The 19,419-nt window shown below is 50.1% G+C and overlaps 1 protein-coding gene and 1 long non-coding RNA gene across 2 annotated transcripts in view; one reads left to right on the forward strand and one right to left on the reverse strand.

Moving 5' to 3' along the window:
* Positions 1-19,419, forward strand: part of LOC138979834 (E3 ubiquitin-protein ligase UBR5-like) — a gene marked incomplete in the record, with an annotated part of 271,386 nt that overhangs the window by 225,563 nt on the left and 26,404 nt on the right. The window contains 1 exon segment of the mRNA XM_070352585.1: positions 13,422-13,604. Coding sequence (XP_070208686.1) covers positions 13,422-13,604 — 183 coding nt within the window.
* Positions 1-19,419, reverse strand: part of LOC138979842 (uncharacterized) — a 162,212-nt gene that overhangs the window by 28,962 nt on the left and 113,831 nt on the right. The gene's annotated exons all lie outside the window — the stretch shown is intronic.

The raw sequence follows: 19,419 nt of genomic DNA on the forward strand, positions 1-19,419 counted from the left end.
CGTGAGTTTGCAGGTAGAGTGTGGAAGTGAGTGTGATGGTAGATCATGGAAGTGAGTGTACAGGTAGAGTGTGGAAGTGAGTTTGCAGGTAGAGCGTGGACGTGAGTTTGCAGGTAGAGTGTGGAAGTGAGTGTGCAGGTAGAGTGTTGAAGTGAGTGTGCAGGTAGATGATGGAAGTGAGTGTGCAGGTAGATGATGGAAGTGTGTGTGCAGGTAGATGATGGAAGTGTGTGTGCAGGTAGAGCGTGGAAGTGTGTGTGCAGGTAGAGCGTGGAAGTGAGTGTGCAGGTAGATGATGGAAGTGTGTGTGCAGGTAGATGATGGAAGTGTGTGTGCAGGTAGAGCGTGGAAGTGTGTGTGCAGGTAGAGCGTGGAAGTGAGTGTGCCGGTAGATGATGGAAGTGTGTGTGCAGGTAGAGCGTGGAAGTGTGTGTGCAGGTAGATCATGGAAGTGTGTGTGCAGGTAGAGCGTGGAAGTGAGTGTGCAGGTAGATGATGGAAGTGAGTGTGCAGGTAGAGCGTGGAAGTGTGTGTGCTGGTAGATGATGGAAGTGAGTGTGCAGGTAGATGATGGAAGTGTGTGTGCAGGTAGATGATGGAAGTGTGTGTGCAGGTAGAGCGTGGAAGTGTGTGTGCAGGTAGAGCGTGGAAGTGAGTGTGCAGGTAGATAATGGAAGTGAGTGTGCAAGTAGAGCGTGGAAGTGAGTGTGCAGGTAGAGCGTGGAAGTGTGTGTGCTGATCGATTCGGAGAGTGAGTGGCTGTGTGTGATAAAAGTGTACATGCTTGAAGGTATGGAAGTGAGTGTGCTTGTAGGTTATGGTATTTTGTATGCTGGTAGATATGATTGTGTCAGGATTTGATCAAGATATTTCACAGTTTAAATATCATTCAGGTTTTACTTTTATACTGAAAGGCATAAATTCTGCAAATAGTGCATTGAACGATTTTGCTCTCAAACGAAAATCAGATTGAACCAGTAATTTGTAGTTGACATCTTGAGTGTCGGAGCAAATGTTTCACGCTATCAGCGTGCGCTTTACAGTATTGCTGATCCAGCCTCAGCTCACTGTGCTAATAAAGACAATGGGCTGAAAGGGAGACAATAACGTAAAAAAGGTAGTGTATGGCCCTATAAAATGCAACTGGCTGTTTGGCTGTATCAGATATCACAATCATGCCACGACTTGATGAAGGAGAGAGACAGCAAGCGATTGGGATGCTTAGAGCTGGCCAAAGCATTGAACGCACGGCTGTTTCTTTCAGCCTGCCTGCCCACACTCAGTTTCCCGAAACTTTCCCTGCTGCCAGCGAGCGCTGATAAGCGCAGCGACAGCCCAGGCTGGAGTTCTAAAATTACCACAGCGTGGGAAATTGATAACAGCGGTTGTGTGGCACAGGCATATCACAGCTGGGAAAACGTGTACTTTTTGTTTGTTACCTTTACTTATCGTCTCGTTTGTGTGGCTAATGCAAAACGGACACCAGCTGAGAGACGACATTCTGACCTACACATCGATGCCAAACACGATGTGAATGGTTTTCAAGAGTCTGCACCACAGAGAGTTTGAATAAAGAGGAAAAATCAGGGCTGAGTCGTGTGTTTGATTGTGTGTGTGAGACATGTAACATTTAAACAACAATAGAGATCGAACTATAGTTCTCACAACAAGGAAACATACATGCTGACAAAGTTTAGCATGCCTTGAATAAGAACAACTGACCTGTATTTAGGCATCCTGATGGGGGGTAGTTGTAGCGGGGCTCAGAAATAGGTCACCGACACACTATTAGCTTGCCGAGGGGAGGAAGGTATAACGGTATTCCACAGGCACTCCTTAGCCCACTCAGATTACAGTGCAGGGATCACAGAGTTCCACTCATGTCAGATCGACACAGTTGTCACAATAGCACATTTGTTGATATTACACACATTATTGAGTTCACGAAGCAAAAAGACTGAACATTAATGTCAAACACACTTTGTAATTCATGCCCAAAACACTTTTATGGCATGACAAATAACAGGGCGACAGTAGGTAAAAATGCAGTTTATGTTGTTTTCCTCTTCTGTACAGCTGGTATCACAGAGTGGAGTGCAGGTGACACGAGGGTCATATGCTCGGTCATTATTAACCTGAGCTTTGCCTCCTCCGTTTGCAGTCCGTATGTTCTGCTTTTTAAAATGTTTACTGTGGCGTGTGTTTCTTCTCCTCCCTGTTCGCCATGCAAAGCAAGACCAAAGCCCCAATCCCTCATGAAGTCAATACAGTGACACTCCAAGATGTGAAGTTTGGGAATAATTTTGCTGGGGAAGTTGAGCCGAAAGAATGTCATGTAGCCGTTGATGTTTTTAGCGATGCTTTGCAAGGTGTTGACAGTCCGGTAGGGTTGCTTGTGAGATACATCTCTGTGGATTTGTGAGTACAGTTCATTTAGTGTCTGGAACCTTTCGCTGATGTCATCTGCCTGTGCATGCAAAGTGTGGTCGTCTGTAGACTGCATGGCATTCCTGATGACACTGTCACAGATGTCTTGATACACGCCGTCCTTCAGGTAACGATGGCAGTGGTTGCCAACAAACGACCTGCCGTGGTAGGCTTGTATGGTTATTTTGTTTTTCTTCAGTGCTATGTCGAGGCCAGATGTTGTTGGGCCACACAGGAATGGCAAATCTGCTTCTTCTTTCAAAACTTGAATTTCATCTTCAAACTCTTCTATCTTGCTAAGTATATCATTTCTTCGTTGCTGGAAATTGCTCAAAGTTTCATCACTACCAGGCTCTGAAAACACTGCCATTCCTTCAGCAAGACGCATTTCTTTTTCTTTACTTTTGATGTGGCGGAGCTTGTCAATGTACATTTCAAAGGGAGTGGGGTTTTCGTGGTTGCCATCCTCCTCTGCAAGTTTGTCAGCTATGGCTTTGTCCAGTTCATGACACTGCTCTTCCAGGAGAGTGTGGTGTTTTTTCACGATCCCTAGCAACAGGTGCAGGTATGGCGGTGCAACTTGTGCCACGTCAACTGTGAAGATGGGTTTTCTGATTACATTGTTGAAGCTCTTTGCATTCTTCTTCTCTTTCCCTGCTCTTTTGAAGCGCTGGTAATCTCTCCTCAGTGTGACGAGGTTCCTTTTTTCCGAGTGTGGCCGATCCTGGGGTGCTTTTTGTGTCTGCTGTTTTGTTGCTGTACACCACAGACACGGATGCACTCCTTGAGGACCCGACAGACCGAAGAGCTTCAACAAGAAATCGTAATCCCCAAACAAGAAAACGCGAATCTTTTTTCTTCGCCATTCCATGTTTTGGAGAGCATCAATTTGGTGTTTGAATGGTCGGAGAAGTCGCTCGAGGTTCTCTCGACTGTCCTTGCAGCTGGCCATGCATATGAGGAAGGTGTTGTGTTTGGAATTGGGGTTACGGAGGTTCGCAATTTGGAGCATGGCTTTAAAGCTGTTTCCTCCGTGGTCACCACCAATCTTCACCCACACCTCATCATCTGGGATGTCGCCATGCCAGTCGAGGAGGCCTGCCGTTTGGTATTTGTCTAACAAGGCTGGCACAAATTCTGTTAAGTCTTCTATGTATGCTACGGGTGTTGGAAGCTCTTCTTTCTGGTTGGTGATTTTATTTTCAAAAGACAGCGTTTTGTTTTCTATTTTGAGAGTCCCACAGGCTGCCTCTTTCTGCGTAGTTCTTTCCTTTTTCTCGCTTTCGTGCTTGACTCCAACGCTGCGCATAAAACGTTTAAACGTCCTATACTTCGACCAGCTGAGCCCAAGGTTGGTTCGCAGAGCTGTCCCCTGTCTCCTGGAAATTGCCAATGATCTCCTGTAACCTGCATGCTCTAAGATCTCATTTCTCCTGTCCTTGGTGGTTTTTCTTATCTCCTCTGATAACTGTTCATTTGAATCTTGTTCTGTTCCACCTGAAATATTGGCTCTGACATTCGCAAGTTTTTTTGATCGTCGTCTTTTTACCGCTTCTGATGCTACTGTTGTGGATTTCCTTGGTTTGGTGACACGCATGAAATACAAAGGCTGCCCGCCTGTCGCACATCTGATTGTCTGATTGTCAGCTGAATGCTGCAATGATGTGCGGTTGAGCGCTGTCTGGTACCGTTGTTCGTCCTTTGTTAGTATTCCTGTTAGTTCTCTTTCGTCCCGTAAATGTTTGGCTTTAACGTGGGGTGATGTAGCGACATGTACTGTGTTTTCTTTGATTGTTTTTGCCGGTGGAGTTTTCTGCAAGGGAGAGGTCTGACAAGCGGTGCCTTGTGTCTGCTTCTTTGGCGGTGTTTGGTTGACAATTATTGGAGAAGTGCTATGTCGGGGAGATGTGCTGGCAGCGGTAGAACAAGCCTTGACAGGTGATGTTTGCGAGAAAGATGTTCGAAGTTTCTTTGGAGTGGACGCCGCGGATGGTGGAAAAAATATATAATCAGTTTCAGCCGATGTACTTGGCATTTCAAGGTCCTGTTTTCTGGCATTATGCTGGGTGACACTGGCAGAGTCTGCCTGCGTGCGTGCGGGTCTTTTCTTTCCACGTGCGCCTTTGGCTGGTCGCCCCCCTTTGCCCTGCTGTTGAAAACGAAAACACACTGAGCACCCAGTGACGCTAAGGTTTGAATTAAAATCAATCCAGATTGAATTTGATAACTGGATGTCGTTGTGTACATTCTGATTCATCTCAGTTGATAAGAAGTTAGTTGACTGCATTCTTCCCATCCGACTGAAGCAGCTTTTACACATTGTTTTGGAATGCTTCAGATCTTGATCTTCTTCAATTTTCTGTCCATAGCACTGGTTAATGTCTTGAATGTGGTTTCTGCACTTTATTGCTTTGCAAGGGTCGTCGTACCGTTTACTCACTCTACAGCCACATATTCTGCAGATACGATGTAGTCTCTCTTCGTGTAAATCTCTAGTATGTAGACGATCTTCCATTGCTACCCGTTAATATATTGTACGTGTCACGCTCACGCTTGTAACTTTCTCACACTATTAACACACACGTGAAAAACATTAACTGTCAAGTTTTTCTTCTTTTTCTGTCCTTCTTTGATTCCTTCTTTATTTCAACAAAAGTTGGTCTCCAAAACAAAAGAAGTAATAGCTATCACAGACCAGAACAAACCGTTTGTTGCACTTTTGTTGATTAAAATCAACAACGAGATGAACGAATAAAACTACACTGGCATACCTTGATATTCAACACTACACACACATTAAAGTAAATCTTCTCAAATGCTGTTTTGAACAGTCTACAATCCATGAACAACTCAGTAAATATAATCCACGGAACTGAATGTTGAAGCAAGTGTATCCTTTATTCTAACTGCATGGTGTGAACATCAGTCTCCCTGGGGGTATCTTATCTTGGCCAAGCAGACTACACATTCCATTTAAGCTGACTCACGTTACTCAAGCCCCAGAGCCCCCCCCCCCCCCCCCCCCCCCCATTCGCCTCAATTAGCTGTGCGACTGTCTGGCATCGGTCACAGGGTACCCTTATACCTTTCACCCCTCGGCTTGCTAGTAGCGTGTCAGTGACCTATTTCTGAGCCCCGCTACAACTACCCCCCATCAGGATGACTAAATACAGGTCAGTTGTTCTTATTCAAGGCATGCTAATCTTTGTCAGCATGTATGTTTCCTTGTTGTGAGAACTATAGTTCGATCTCTATTGTTGTTTAAATGTTACATGTCTCACACACACATTCAATAACATATTCTTACCTCAACTCACATAGTTAGCATTAACTTCAGTTTATTGCTTAGGTATTGAAGTAGTACTCTACCCTGGTAAAGGGGGGAGGAACCCCCAAAAGAAATAAAGTCCTAAAGGACGGGAGTTTCCTCCCCTAGCTGCCGCCCGCGCCCTCTATAGGCCGCCCGCGCATGCGTGGATCCCGCCAACAGGCGTCATTCCACCCACTTCAACACTACTGTTCAGACGTGTGTCGTTGGTACTCTGATTATTCTGGAAGGCCATCTGTCCTCAGTGGTTTTTGCAGCGTCTCTGGTAAGATTGTTCCTTTATTTCTTCGACGCGTTCTTCGAATTCGAGTTCTCTTCGAGTTCGTTTCGAGAATTTACGAATTTCGCCGCGATTATCACCACGTGTCGGTATTCGTTTTTCAATGGCTGACAAAGCTAAGAACAAGCCTCTTTCTCCTGGGAAGGAGCAAGACAAATCCAAATCTAAAGCTAAGACTCGCACGCCGAACTCTTCCGCAACGGCTAAGCCTTCAGCCGTGCCAGAAAAATCCTCCGTGCAGGTGTTCGACCCCGCGACTAAAAAGTCCGCGCGAGTCTCCATTGATTCAACTTCTCATGCACCGGTCTTTACACCGGTTCCTCGCCCTAGCGAGATCGTCACGCGTGAAGAAATGCTAGCCATGTTTGCCACGCTAAAACAGGATCTGCAGTCGATGCATGCGGCAGATAAAAGCGTGCCTCTCTCGCCGGTCGCTTCCCGCCCTGTCGCGGTTAGCGTCCCGTCGATTTCGCAGCACAGCGCGGTTAACGTCCCGTCGATTTCGCAGCACGGCGCGGTTAACGTCCCGTCGATTTCGCAGCACGGCGCGGTTAACGTCCCGTCGATTTCACGGACTCGGCCTTCGGCCACCATCACGTCGGCCGACATCGGGCCGAATTTTTCCGGTCTCTTGCCTTACTCCCCTGGCCTTCCAGGAGAGTTCGCGTTCTCCGCTCCGCCTGCCGCTAGCACTTCGGCGGAAGATGGCGGTGGTGGGGGTTCCCATCCTTTTGGGGGCTCTCACGTTCCCTTTTCCCCTGGTCGGGGGTCTAGGACGGCTTCTCCTCGCCTGCATTCCGCCCCTGTGGCGGGTGTGCCGGGGAGCGGCGCCGCTCGTCAGCCTGCGCCCCTGTGTTCAGCTCCGGCTGTTCCGGCCTCTGGGGGGCAGGCAGCAGCACCTCCCTTGCCCATTCGTGGCTCGGGGGGTCCTGCGTTGGCATCAGCACCTTCCTTGCCCGGTTGCGGCCTGGAGGGTCCTGTCGGCGGTCATCGGCCTGTGTCTTTCGGATTGTCGTCCTTCACTTCCGGTTGTGCTGTGGCTAGCACTTCCGGCGGAGGACAGCGCACTGGAGTGTTCGATCGCAGTGACCCTGCTTTCCCTCTTCCGGTGTCGCACCGACTTCCGACCGCGACTTCCGGTTCCGTCTTTACGGTTCCGGCGTCCGCTTTGTCGCCCTCCACTTCCGGTTGTGCCGTAGCAAGCTTTTCCGGTGGAGGACAGCGCACTGGTGTGTTCGGCGGCAGCGACCCTGCGTTTCCGCCTCCGGCGTCACACCAACTTCCGGCCTCGACTTCCGGTTCCGTTTTTTCGGTTCCGGCGGCCCGCACTTCCGTCCTTGGGCAATTTCCGGTTTTTCCGAGCTCTGCCCAACCGACCTTGGCCACTTCCTCCCCTGCCGAGGCGTGGGTTTCCGGTTTCCCGGACTCCTATGTGGAGGGAGATCAGGAAGATTATGTGGAGGAAATGGACGCTGAGGACGAGCGCTCCGAATCTGACCCACCTTTGCGGATTCCCAGCAAACTTGGACCTACTCTGGAGTTGGCCGCGGAGGTCACTTCACGGTACTTCCCTGAAGGCGTTTCTGCCCAATCTGCTTCTGCCGCTCCTCCTCCTTCCGCCTGGGCGGATTTCGCAGCCGCGGGTGACACTAAGGCTCGTTTTCGTTTTCTCGAATCGCCTTCGGTGTCGTTCGCCATGGCTCAGGTGTTGGGTGCTGACCATGCATCTCCCTTCCCCTTGTTGGCCGCTCATGGCAATGCTCCTGATTCTGCTCAGCCCTGGTTGGCTTCGGCACACACAGGCAACGGTATACCAGCCAACTCTAGAAAATCGCGGCTTCCGGGTAAGCCCCTCTCTCTCCTCTCCTCGTTCTCTTTGCCCAAGGCACCACTTCCGGTGACACCGGAACTAGCTCGCCTGCGGCACGACGGCTACAGTCGTGAGAGATCCTCTGTCTGCACAGAACAGAGTCTCCTGGGGTTAGAGGAGACTGGACGCTCCTCTCTCGAGCTCTCATCCTTAGCGGAGACGCTCATCCGCTCGTTGACGAGAGCTATTTCATCATCCATCGATCCTTTTAAGTTTCGAGATGATGCAGTGGAGGCTGACGCGGCCATGCTACTGGCGGCTCTCGCGAAAGTCACGGATACCCAGATGACTAACGCAGCGCGCCTCTACTCACAGGTTGTGTTTTGGAGACGCGAAGCCTTTCTGCACGGTTCTCGTCTGACAGACAGAGCCACCTTGGACTCTTTGCGAGTCTCTCCCTTTTCGGAAGGGGCGTTGCTGGGCTCTCGGTCACTGGACGCTCTTCGCCAGCAAACCGAAGAAGCCCGCGACCAGCAGGTGGTTCGGTTGTCCGAACTTGCGCTCAAACAACAGAGCAGCAGAAGGAATAAGGACTCAGCACCACGCGGTCCTGCTCCGGCACCTGCCAAGTCATTCGGGCATAGAGCTCCTCCCGCCGGAAGGGGCGGCGCACGGTCCCGCCCTTACCAGCGCAAGCCTTCCTTTGGGAAGCGGGGGTCCGGGCGCAAGCCCCACCCCCAATGATACACCCCCGATCCAGTCACCCCCCCGCCCTCCACCCCTTCGGTGGCGGGCAGCCTCTCCCGGGCCTTTCCAGCTTGGCTGTCTCGGACGGACAGTCTCTGGATCAAGGGGGTGATTCGATCGGGGTTCCGTCTCCCTTGGCAGGGAGACAAAGCCCCGTTGTCCAGAGCGCCCTCCAACTTCCGGTTTCCGGTCAGCCCCGGCGCTCGAGAGGTGATTCAAGCGGAGATCATCCTATTGCTACAAAAACAGGCAATAGAAGAGGTTCTCGACCACTCCTCCTTGGGCTTTTACGGACGAATCTTCGTCGTGCCCAAGGCGTCCGGAGGCTGGCGCCCCGTATTGGACCTCTCTCCCCTGAACCGCTTTTTGAGAAAGATTCGGTTCACCATGGAAACTCCCACAGACGTCCGGGAGGCGCTTCGCCCCGGCGACTGGGTGACGTCCGTCGACCTGACGGACGCCTACTTTCACATCCTCATGCACGAGGCAGACAGGAAGTGGCTCCGTTTCGTCTGGGGAGATCGAGTGTTCCAGTTCCGAGCCCTACCCTTCGGGCTTTCTCTCGCCCCCTGGGTGTTCACCATGGTGGTGCGCCAGTTCTGCGCCCTTGTGCGGCTGCACGGCGTCCGCCTCAGGGTGTACCTGGACGATTGGCTTATCCTTCATCACCAAGAAGTTCTTTGCCACCAGCACACCCAGTTTGTCCTAGCCCAGGCACAGACTCTTGGCTTTCAGATCAATCAGATCAAATCCGAGTTGTCGCCTTCCCAGACATTCTCTTACCTGGGCATGGTATTCAACACATGCGCTTGGACAGTCCGTCCCACGCAGCGTCGCATAGACAAGCTGCAGGTCCTTCTGGCTTCCCTGTCGGGGCAACAGTCTGCCCCAGCCAGGACACTGGCGTCTGTTCAGGGACAGATGGAGTCAATGTCCACTCTCATCCCGTTGGGCAGGGCACACAAGCGCCCATTTCAGGAGGCCCTCAGCTCAGCCTGGAACCCGACTTCACAGGGGTGGGATGTGGAAATCCCTCTCGGGCACTGGTTTCGGCAGACCACTCTTCAGTGGATGAATTCTGCCTGGCTCACGCAGGGAGTGCCCATAGCGCTACCTCCTCCCTCAACGCATCTCTTCTCGGATGCGTCTCAGAAGGGCTGGGGAGCTCACCTGGACACACTCACGACTTCCGGTCGGTGGTCCCCGGAGCAGCAGCTCTGGCACATCAACCGCCTCGAGCTCGAGGCAGTCTTCTTGGGACTTCAGCATTTTGTCTCTGCCCTTCAGGGCAACCATGTGTTGATCCATACCGACAACACGACGGTAGCTGCTTACCTCAACAAGCAGGGGGGCTCTCGGTCTCAGCTGTTGTCCACTCGTGCCTGCGAGATCCTTTCTTGGTGTGCTCACCATCAGATCCTGATCTCAGCTCGCTATCTGCCCGGCTGTCTGAACGTCCTGGCCGACGCTCTCAGCCGCTCCTCTCAGGTCCTCCACACGGAGTGGACCATCACCCATCATGCGCTCCTGCGTCTTTGGGCGCAAGTAGCGCGCCCGATGATCGACCTCTTCGCCACGAGATTCTCGCGTCGCCTCCCAATCTTTGTCTCCCCCTTTCCCGATCCGGAGGCGTGGAAGATAGACGCGATGTCGATCAACTGGTCAGGGCTGGAGGCTTACGCCTTCCCCCCCACTCCCCTCATAGGAAGGGTCCTGCGGAAGGCCGACTTAGAGCGGCCTCGCCTTCTCCTTGTGGCTCCACGCTGGCCGAGTCAACATTGGTTTCCGGACCTCCTGCGGCTCGCCAGCGGCCCTCCGATCCCGCTTGGCCTCAGGCGAGGGGAGCTACTTCAACCCAGAACAGGGATCGTGCACGATCGCCCCGAGTTCCTGGATCTTCACGCTTGGAGACTGTGCGGAGATCACTCAGACGCTCAGGCGCCTCTGACCTCACTCTAAACTTGGTACAGAAAGCTCACCGGCGTTCCACCTCTTCTGTTTATTCGTCTCATTGGCTGTCTTGGACGCGATGGTGTGCGGTTAATGACGTTAACCCGGTCGCCCCACGGTCTATGCAGGTCGCAAACCATCTGGCATGGCTCTCTTCTCAAGGTCGTGCTGCATCTACCCTAAGAGTTCGCCGGTCAGCCATCTCCGTGACGCTTAAGCAACTCGGGCGCTCCATCTCCCTCGGGGGAGTCATCGCGAGTGTGCTAAAGGGCGCGGCCCTCAGTTCTGCAGCGGCAAGGACTTCGGTCCCGGCTTGGGATGTGCTTCTGGTACTAGAATTCTTGCGCTCTAGTTCCTTCGAACCAATACAAAGCGCTAGCCTCTCTAACCTTACGCGAAAGACGCTCATGCTAATGCTGCTCGCTTCGGCGCGAAGAGGTAGTGAGATACACGGTCTTTCTGGCCTAGACCGCGACATCGCCTTTGAAAGTGACGGCTCCATCTCTTTGCATTTTCGGCCCGATTTTCTTGCAAAGAATCAAAAACCGGACCAGCTTTCACCAGTGATCTCCATCCGGCCTCTCCGGGACATTTTAGCCCCCGGTGATCCGGATCTCTCGAACTGCCCGGTACGGGCACTTAAAGCTTATTTGTCCCGCACAGCTCCGCTCAGATCAGCTTCTCAAAAATTGCTTTTCATTTCGCTGAACACAATGCGAGATAAGGACATAGCGAAAACCACGCTCACCAGATGGTCTTCCACACTCATTAGGCTCGCATATCAGTGGTGGCAGACACAAGGGGGGGGGCAGTCAGTTCTCCCTCTAAGATCACCTCGAACTCACGAGGCGCGAGCGTGGGCAACATCCCTTGCAGTCCTCAAGTCTGGCAGGATGGTGGACGTACTCAAAGCCGCCTATTGGACATCCCAGGACGTGTTCCTGAGTTTCTACCTCCGTGACATTGCGAGCACTCGGCCGGACGGGACGAGCTGCCTCCCAGCAATGGTTGCCGCAGGCCAGATTCTTCCCAGGGACTAATGTGAGTATCCCACCGCCTTTATGTGCAATCTGCTAACTATGTGAGTTGAGGTAAGAATATGTTATTGAATCGAAAATTTCTAAGATAAATTTTCATTTAATTAATATACTTACTCAACTCACATATCTTATACCCTCCCAACCTTCCCCGCTAACATTCTATGTGTTATGGGTGTGTGTTTCGTGGGGGAATGACGCCTGTTGGCGGGATCCGCGCATGCGCGGGCGGCCTATAGAGGGCGCGGGCGGCAGCTAGGGGAGGAAACTCCCGTCCTTTAGGACTTTATTTCTTTTGGGGGTTCCTCCCCCCTTTACCAGGGTAGAGTACTACTTCAATACCTAAGCAATAAACTGAAGTTAATGCTAACTATGTGAGTTGAGTAAGTATATTAATTAAATGAAAATTTATCTTAGAAATTTTCGAATCAAACACACGACTCAGCCCTGATTTTTCCTCTTTATTCAAACTCTCTGTGGTGCAGACTCTTGAAAACCATCCACATCGTGTTTGGCATCGATGTGTAGGTCAGAATGTCCTCTCTCAGCTGGTGTCCGTTTTGCAATAGCCACACAAATGAGACGATAAGTAAAGGTAACAAACAAAAAGTACACGTTTTCCCAGCTGTGATATGCCTGTGCCACACAACCGCTGTTATCAATTTCCCACGCTGTGGTAATTTTAGAACTCTGGCTTGGGCTGGTGCTGCGCTTATCACGCTCGCTGGCAGCAGGGAAAGTTTCGGGAAACTGAGTGTGCGGCCTGAAACAGGCGTGAACGTGATGAACACTGAACGTTTTCCGAAATCATTGTGCTTGGACTCAGTCACTTTTGTTGAAAAATTGTCATTTCATGATGTTCTATTCAAAATCAATAAAGCGAAGGTTTATAAACACTAAAATGGCCAATAAATAAAATATTCAAACATTGAAAACATTCACCACTGAGTTGATTTTTTGTGATTTTTTTGAAGTTCAGTTTGCAAAATTTATGCCTCAGTATATATTACATAAGTATTATTTCTTTATTTGGTGTTTAACGTCGTTTTCAACCGTTCAAGGTTATATCGCGACGGGACATATTAAGTATTAATTTAAGCTACAGCGAGTCACTTGCTTTAATCATGGATATTTATATACTTGTGTCATGGAAACAGTTGGGATGGTTACATGATAGTCAGTCTGGTCAATAATTGTGGTAAGTGCACTTGCCTTGGAAGCGAGAGGTTGCGAGTTCGACCCTGGGTCGGGGCGAAAGCAATTTTCTTCCCCCTTCCCCCTTCCCTTCCCCCTTTCAAGTGCTGGTCTTTCAGATGAGACGAAAAACCGAGGTCCCTTCAATTACACTACATTGGGGTGTGCACGTTAAAGATCCCACGATTGACAAAAGGGTCTTTCCTGGCAAAATTGTATAGGCATAGATAAAAAAATGTCCACCAAATACCCGTGTGACTTGGAATAATAGGCCGTGTAAAGTAACTATTCGCCGTAATGGCTTGAGATTTACTGGCCGATGTGAATGCGTGATATATTGTGTAAAAAATTCCATCTCACACGGCAGAAATTAATATGTAAATTGCTTAGAGAACGTCAAGCGCTATATAAATCTCCCATATAAATAAATAATTCATTTCTGTGATCTCACTCTTTTCTGCTTCTGTAGGAGAGTGCCTGAGGAACGGAGTCCTGCAGATAATACCACAGTTAGAAAGGAAGTGATTGGGTTTTTTAGTGGAGTAAACACTCGAGCTGTGACACATGTAGAGTCAGTATGTTGTAGAAAATGTATCCACAAAGAAGAAAGGTGCAGATACTGTGTTAATGGGTTTGTGTTTGTGACAGGTGGAACGTGACAGGCACGCTCTGATCACCCAGACCTTCAAACAGCTCAATAACCACTGTAGTCGCCGCACCACCGGCTCCTCCGGCAACCCATTGGCAGTTCACCGAGTCAAGGTCACCTTTAAGGATGAACCTGGCGAAGGGAGTGGTGTGGCAAGAAGTTTCTATACAGCTGTAGCTCTGGTGAGTGGACAAACGCCTGGCAGTATTAAAATGGCCGTCTTGTGTCACCTTTGCGTAGCAGTATCCAAAAGTATTTTGGTATGGTATTGTTTGGGTGATGCTACAAAGTGTACACTGTTGACCGTAGTTTGGTGAACTTCAGTGGGTCATAGAACATAACAATATTATATAGGGTGACCCCACAAAAATGCTAATACTCTTTACATCTGTTGGCTGAATTGCTTGATATTTGGTGTACATTTACTTCAGTTTTTGCATGATCACTTCACAATGTTTCACGTTTGTAGATGAATTCCGTGCTTTTGTGCAATTTCAAAAATAGTTTCCAAATTCCAGAATCGACTCAACAGAACAAGGTTTGAAATTGAACGGTAGTCAAACTAACCCGATTTAAGCCTTTCAGATTGTTACCTTTGGGGTTATTTGATGGACCAATTAAATTACATATTCTTACCCAACTCACATAGATAGCAATAACTTCGTTTGGTTGCTAAGACATTGAAGCACTCTTACATGGTAACATGGGGAGATAACTCTAAAACAAAAACCACATGCCATATAAGGCATGGTCCGTAGTGGTTATCTCCCCTACCGGTGTACCGCGCATGCGCAGGATGTATAGCAGTGACACTCATTCCTTTTCCTTGAACGCACGGCGCTGGACGTGTTTTGAAGTGCTCCCCTGGCTTTTCTTTAGCCATTGGTCTTTACTTGTGTGAAGACCATCGAATCTCGGTAACGTTGTTTCATCTTTCTTCCTTTCTTCAGGAATTGGTGAGAGTTTTTCTTTTTCTTATTGCAAGAATTTCCTCCGAAAGCGGCGTATGGCTGCCTTAATGGCGAGGTAAAAACGGTCATACACGTAAAATTCCACTCGTGCAAAAAACACGAGTGTACGTGGGAGTTTCAGCCCACGAACGCAGAAGAAGAAGAATTGCAAGAATTTTCTTAGCGTATTTGAGCGTTTTGCATCTTTTGCATTTTTGATTCAAAATGGCTGACAAGCAGAAAGATAAAGATAAATCTCGGAGTTCTGCCAAGCAGGTTAGCTCTCCAGGGTCTCACTCAGGCAAAGCGGGCAAAACTAAAGCTAAGGCGGCTACGGCCACAACTACTCGTAGCTCTCAGAAAAATTCTCTTAGCGAGAATTCGTCCATAGTTAGCGTTCTCAACCCGGAGACTCAAGAATCCTTTTTCGTTTCTATTGATGGCAAACCTACCTCAACTGACAAATCATTTTCAGAGAAGGTTCAGGCTCCTCAAGCCGAGCAATCTTTGAGCAAAGCCGATTTACTGGCTATTTTGTCTTCTTTTAAGACAGAGGTTCATGACATGCTAGCGACGGAACGGCAGATAGCTTTGTCTGCTTCACTGCCCCTCCCGTCAGGAGTTGGAAACTCTAAGTATCTTGCGCGGGTTCGTTTAGAACCAGCTGCAACTGTTCAGAAACTCCTTTCGACAAATTTTTGTCTGATTTTCAGACAACAGCACCTCCTGGTCCTCTCGGCGCTTACGCGTCGGCAGGAGGTGTTCTTGGCGAAGTACGCAAACCTGCGGCAACGGTTTCCGCTTTAGCGGAAGTGCATACCAGCCAAAAGGTTCATTCCTCATGTCAGCCTTAGCCCTACTGGGGTACGGGTTGGGGTGTGAAGAGCATGTGTCCACTACTTCCGGTAGTAGGACAACAGGATCTTCCGGTTGCCATTCTATGGGTCCGGTTGGTGCTGATGCTTACCAATCCACTGCTGGTTCCGCTTCCGCTTCTGCGGCTGTGGCTTCCGGTGGCAGGATGGTATTGCCTTCTGCCGCTAACACTTCTGTGTTGGTAGTTGGCACTCATCAGCCTTCGGCTTCCGGTTCCGCTACTGCGGTTTCCGCTGCTGTTACACAGGCTGCATCCACTTCCTCTCCCAGCGTTTCAGCTGGCATGAGGCAGGTGGATGGGGGATCCGTTCACGGAGTTCTGGCTTCAGGGAATTTTTCCCAACTTTTTCCGGTTTCGGCACATGTCGCCTCAACGGGATTGGTTTCCGGTTCTCATCCCTTAGATGATCGTTGGGATACTACTGAACAGGATGAAGAGGATATGGAAGAAGAAGCTTCTGAAGCAGATGGGGATGCCGCTCTTCGACTTCTGGCTAAGCTGCCATCTTTGTTGGCACTAGCAGCAGAAGTTACTATGCACTATTTCCCTGAAGGGGTAGCGGTAGCATCTTCATCTGCTGTTCCTCCACCATCAGCCTTTGCTGATTTTGCTCCGTCTCATGAGCAATCTGTGAACTTCAAGTTTTTAGAGTCTCCTTCGGTGGCTTTTCAACTTGCAAAAGTTTTTTCAAACGATGTTTCTTCCCCACCTCTGCCTTTGTTGACAACGCATGGGGAAGCTCCTGCTTCGGCTTTGCCTTGGCTTGCGACTCCTGGACGTGTGGCTCATCACTCAGTGACCACCAACCGGAAGCTTCGTCTTGCTAACACTGGCAGGAACTTGATCAATTCCTTTGCCCTGCCTACGGTTCCACTTCCGGTTTTATCGGACTTGGCAACCATTAGACAAGATGGTTACAACAAAGAGAGACTTTCCGTTTGTTAGGAAAAGTATCTCATTGCTGTTGAAGAATGCGGCCGCTCTTCCTTGGAATTATCGTCTTTGACTGAGACGCTGATTCGCTCTCTCTCGCGTGCGGTTACGTCCTCACTGGATCCCTTTGTGTTCAGGCAGGACGCAGATCCAAAGGATGTGGCGAGGGTATCATCAGAGCAAATGGCTATGTCTGCGAGATTGTACGCGCAGGCTATTTTCTGGCGACGAGAAGCTCTTTTGACGGGCTCTCGTCTAGAGGATAAGAACATTCAGGACTCTCTTAGGGTCTCCCCTTTTCTCGAGGGATCTCTTCTTGGACAGGATTCGCTGGATGCACTGCAGAAGCAATCACAGCAATCCAAGGACTTACAGTTTGTCAAACTTTCAGAGATGGCTTTCGCAAAGCATCAGACCAAACGCAGCGGGCCTCCCGCTCCTTCGTTCTCGGCGTCATCCAACGCCGGTCAGAGTTCGAAGTCTGGGTCGTCTTCAAGAGGAAAGAATCGTTCTCGTCCTTACTCCAAGACCAGACCTCCTTCTTTCGGGAAGAGGGGGTCAGGTTGAAAGCTTAACCCCCAATGATGCTCCCCCTGTCCGAGCACTCCTGCACCCCCCACTCTTTCGGTGGCGGGAGGCCTCTTTCGGGCCTTACCAGCTTGGTTGAAGAAAACGAACAACCACTGGATCGCGGGGGTGTTCCGGTCGGTGTTTCGGCTCCTTTGGAGCACTCACAGAGCTCCTCTGACCAGAACCCCTCCTCATTTTCGATTTCCGGCCAGGACAGAAGCCAGAGATGCTATTCAGGCCGAGGTCGAACTTCTTCTTCAGAAGCAAGCCGTGGAAGAGGTTCTAGATCATGCCTCCCCAGGCTTTTACGGACGTCTTTTTGTCGTCCCAAAAGCCTCGGGAGGATGGCGTCCAGTTCTAGATCTCTCCCAGTTAAACCTTTTTCAAAGGAAAATCAGGTTTACCATGGAGACACCCACTTCAGTGAGGGAGGCGCTGAGGCCTTCCGATTGGGTGACGTCCATAGACCTAACGGACGCGTACTTCCACATTCTGATGCACCACACAGACCGGAAATGGCTTCGGTTTGTTTGGGACAACAGGATCTTCCAATTCAGAGCCCTACCATTCGGCCTCTCTTTGGCTCCTTGGATCTTTACTATGGTAGTGCGCCAGTTTTGCGCATTGATCAGGGGTCAAGGTATACGTCTCAGGACGTACTTGGACGATTGGCTGATTTTAAATCAGGCCGAATCTCTGTGTCTCAGACACACGCAGCTGGTACTGCAGGAGGCAGCGGAACTAGGGTTCAGAGTCAACGACAAGAAGTCGGAGTTGAAGCCTTCCCAGAATTTCACATATCTGGGGATGGTCTTCAACACAGTGGATTGGACAGTTCAACCCACGCAAAGGAGGGTAGACAAGATCCAGGGTCAGATCAGGGACACAGCGGATCTTTCCATGGCCTCAGTCAGATCTCGGACATCCATCTTAGGTCAGATGGAATCCATGTCCTCTCTGACACCTTTGGGCAGGCTGCACAAACGGCCCTTTCAAGAAGCCCTGAACGCCAGATGGGAACCGGAATCACAGAACTGGGAGACGTTGGTCTCTCTTCGCGACTGGTTTGCCGACACGAGCAGGCAATGGTTGATCACAGCTTGGCTCACGCAAGGCGTTCCCATCGTTCGTTCCCCTCCGTCGAAGCTCCTATTCACAGATGCTTCGCTCAGGGGGTGGGGGGCTCATCTGGACGACCACACGACCTTCGGTCTGTGGACGCAGGCGCAAGCCACGTGGCATATAAACATGGTAGAGTTGGAAGCAGTTTTTCTGGCTTTGATGGATTTCCTTCCCTTCATCGAGAGAGAACATGTGCTGATACACTTAGACAACACCCCAGTGGTGTCTTACCTAAACAAGCAGGGGGATCTCGCTCCCTAGCTTTGTCACATCGGGCATGCGAGATTTTGATGTGGTGTCACCACCACGAGATCATGCTATCAGCAAAGTATCTTCCAGGGAAGCTGAACGTCTTGGCGGACTCGCTGAGTCGGTCAACCAAGATTGTCCACACAGAATGGACTATAGCTCACCACGCGCTTCTCCGCCTCTGGGCTCAAGTGGAGAAGCCGATGATAGACTTGTTCGCCACTCAGTACTCTCGCCGTCTGCCGATCTTTGTCTCCCCATTCCCGGATCCCGAAGCATGGAGGATCAATGCTCTCGAGATATCTTGGAGCGGTCTACACGCTTATGCGTTTCCTCCAATTCCCCTCCTCGGAAGGGTGTTGAGAAAAGCGGACCTCGAAAGACCGTCACTAGTACTGATCGCTCCAAACTGGCCAAGCCAACCTTGGTTTCCGGACCTCCTACGGCTGGCAAGCAAGCCCCCGTTTCCTCTCGAACTCAGAAGAGGAGATCTAGTTCAACCTCGATCCGGCATCCCTCACGAAAACCCACAGTGGTTTTTCCTTCACGGTTGGCAACTGTGCGGGAATCACTGAGACGCTCAGGGGCTTCGGCCTCTACGCTGGATTTGATCCAGGGATCGCATAGGTATTCAACTTCTTCAGTCTACACCTCACATTGGTTGGCATGGACCAAGTGGTGTCAAGTTAACGGAGTGAATGTTACATCTCCCCGTTCAATGCAGGTGGCAAACCACTTATCCTGGCTTGCTGACCAGGGTCTTTCTCCGGCTTCACTGAAGGTTCGTCGATCAGCAATTTCAGTTACGCTGAAACAGCTAGGTCACTCCATTTCACTTGGGGGCGTTATCTCCAGTGTGATTTTGGGAGCGTCCCTTCGATTTGCTAAATCCAAATCTTCTGTCCCGGCCTGGGATTTGCCTCTTGTTTTGGAATACTTAAGATCACAAGCCTTTGAGCCATTGCATACAGCTAGTCTTGATAATCTCTCTCGGAAAGCAGTCATGCTTACTATGCTGGCTTCCGCCAGACGGGGTAGCGAAATACGTGCTTTGTCTGGTTCAGCTCGAGACATCTCGTTCGAGAAAGATGGTTCGGTAGTTCTCAGGTTTTGTTCTAATTTCTTAGCAAAAAAACAGAATCCAAATAAACCATCTCCAATAGTTCAGATCAAACCGCTGAGCAACATACTAGCTCCTTCAGACCTGGATGTAGCTAATTGCCCTGTGCGAGCCTTGAGAGCTTACCTGTCTCGCACTAACCCGATCAGGTCACCAAAACAAAAACTTCTTTTTAT

This window comes from Littorina saxatilis, linkage group LG11 (genome assembly GCF_037325665.1).
Source record: "Littorina saxatilis isolate snail1 linkage group LG11, US_GU_Lsax_2.0, whole genome shotgun sequence".
NCBI classification, from domain to species: domain Eukaryota; kingdom Metazoa; phylum Mollusca; class Gastropoda; order Littorinimorpha; family Littorinidae; genus Littorina; species Littorina saxatilis.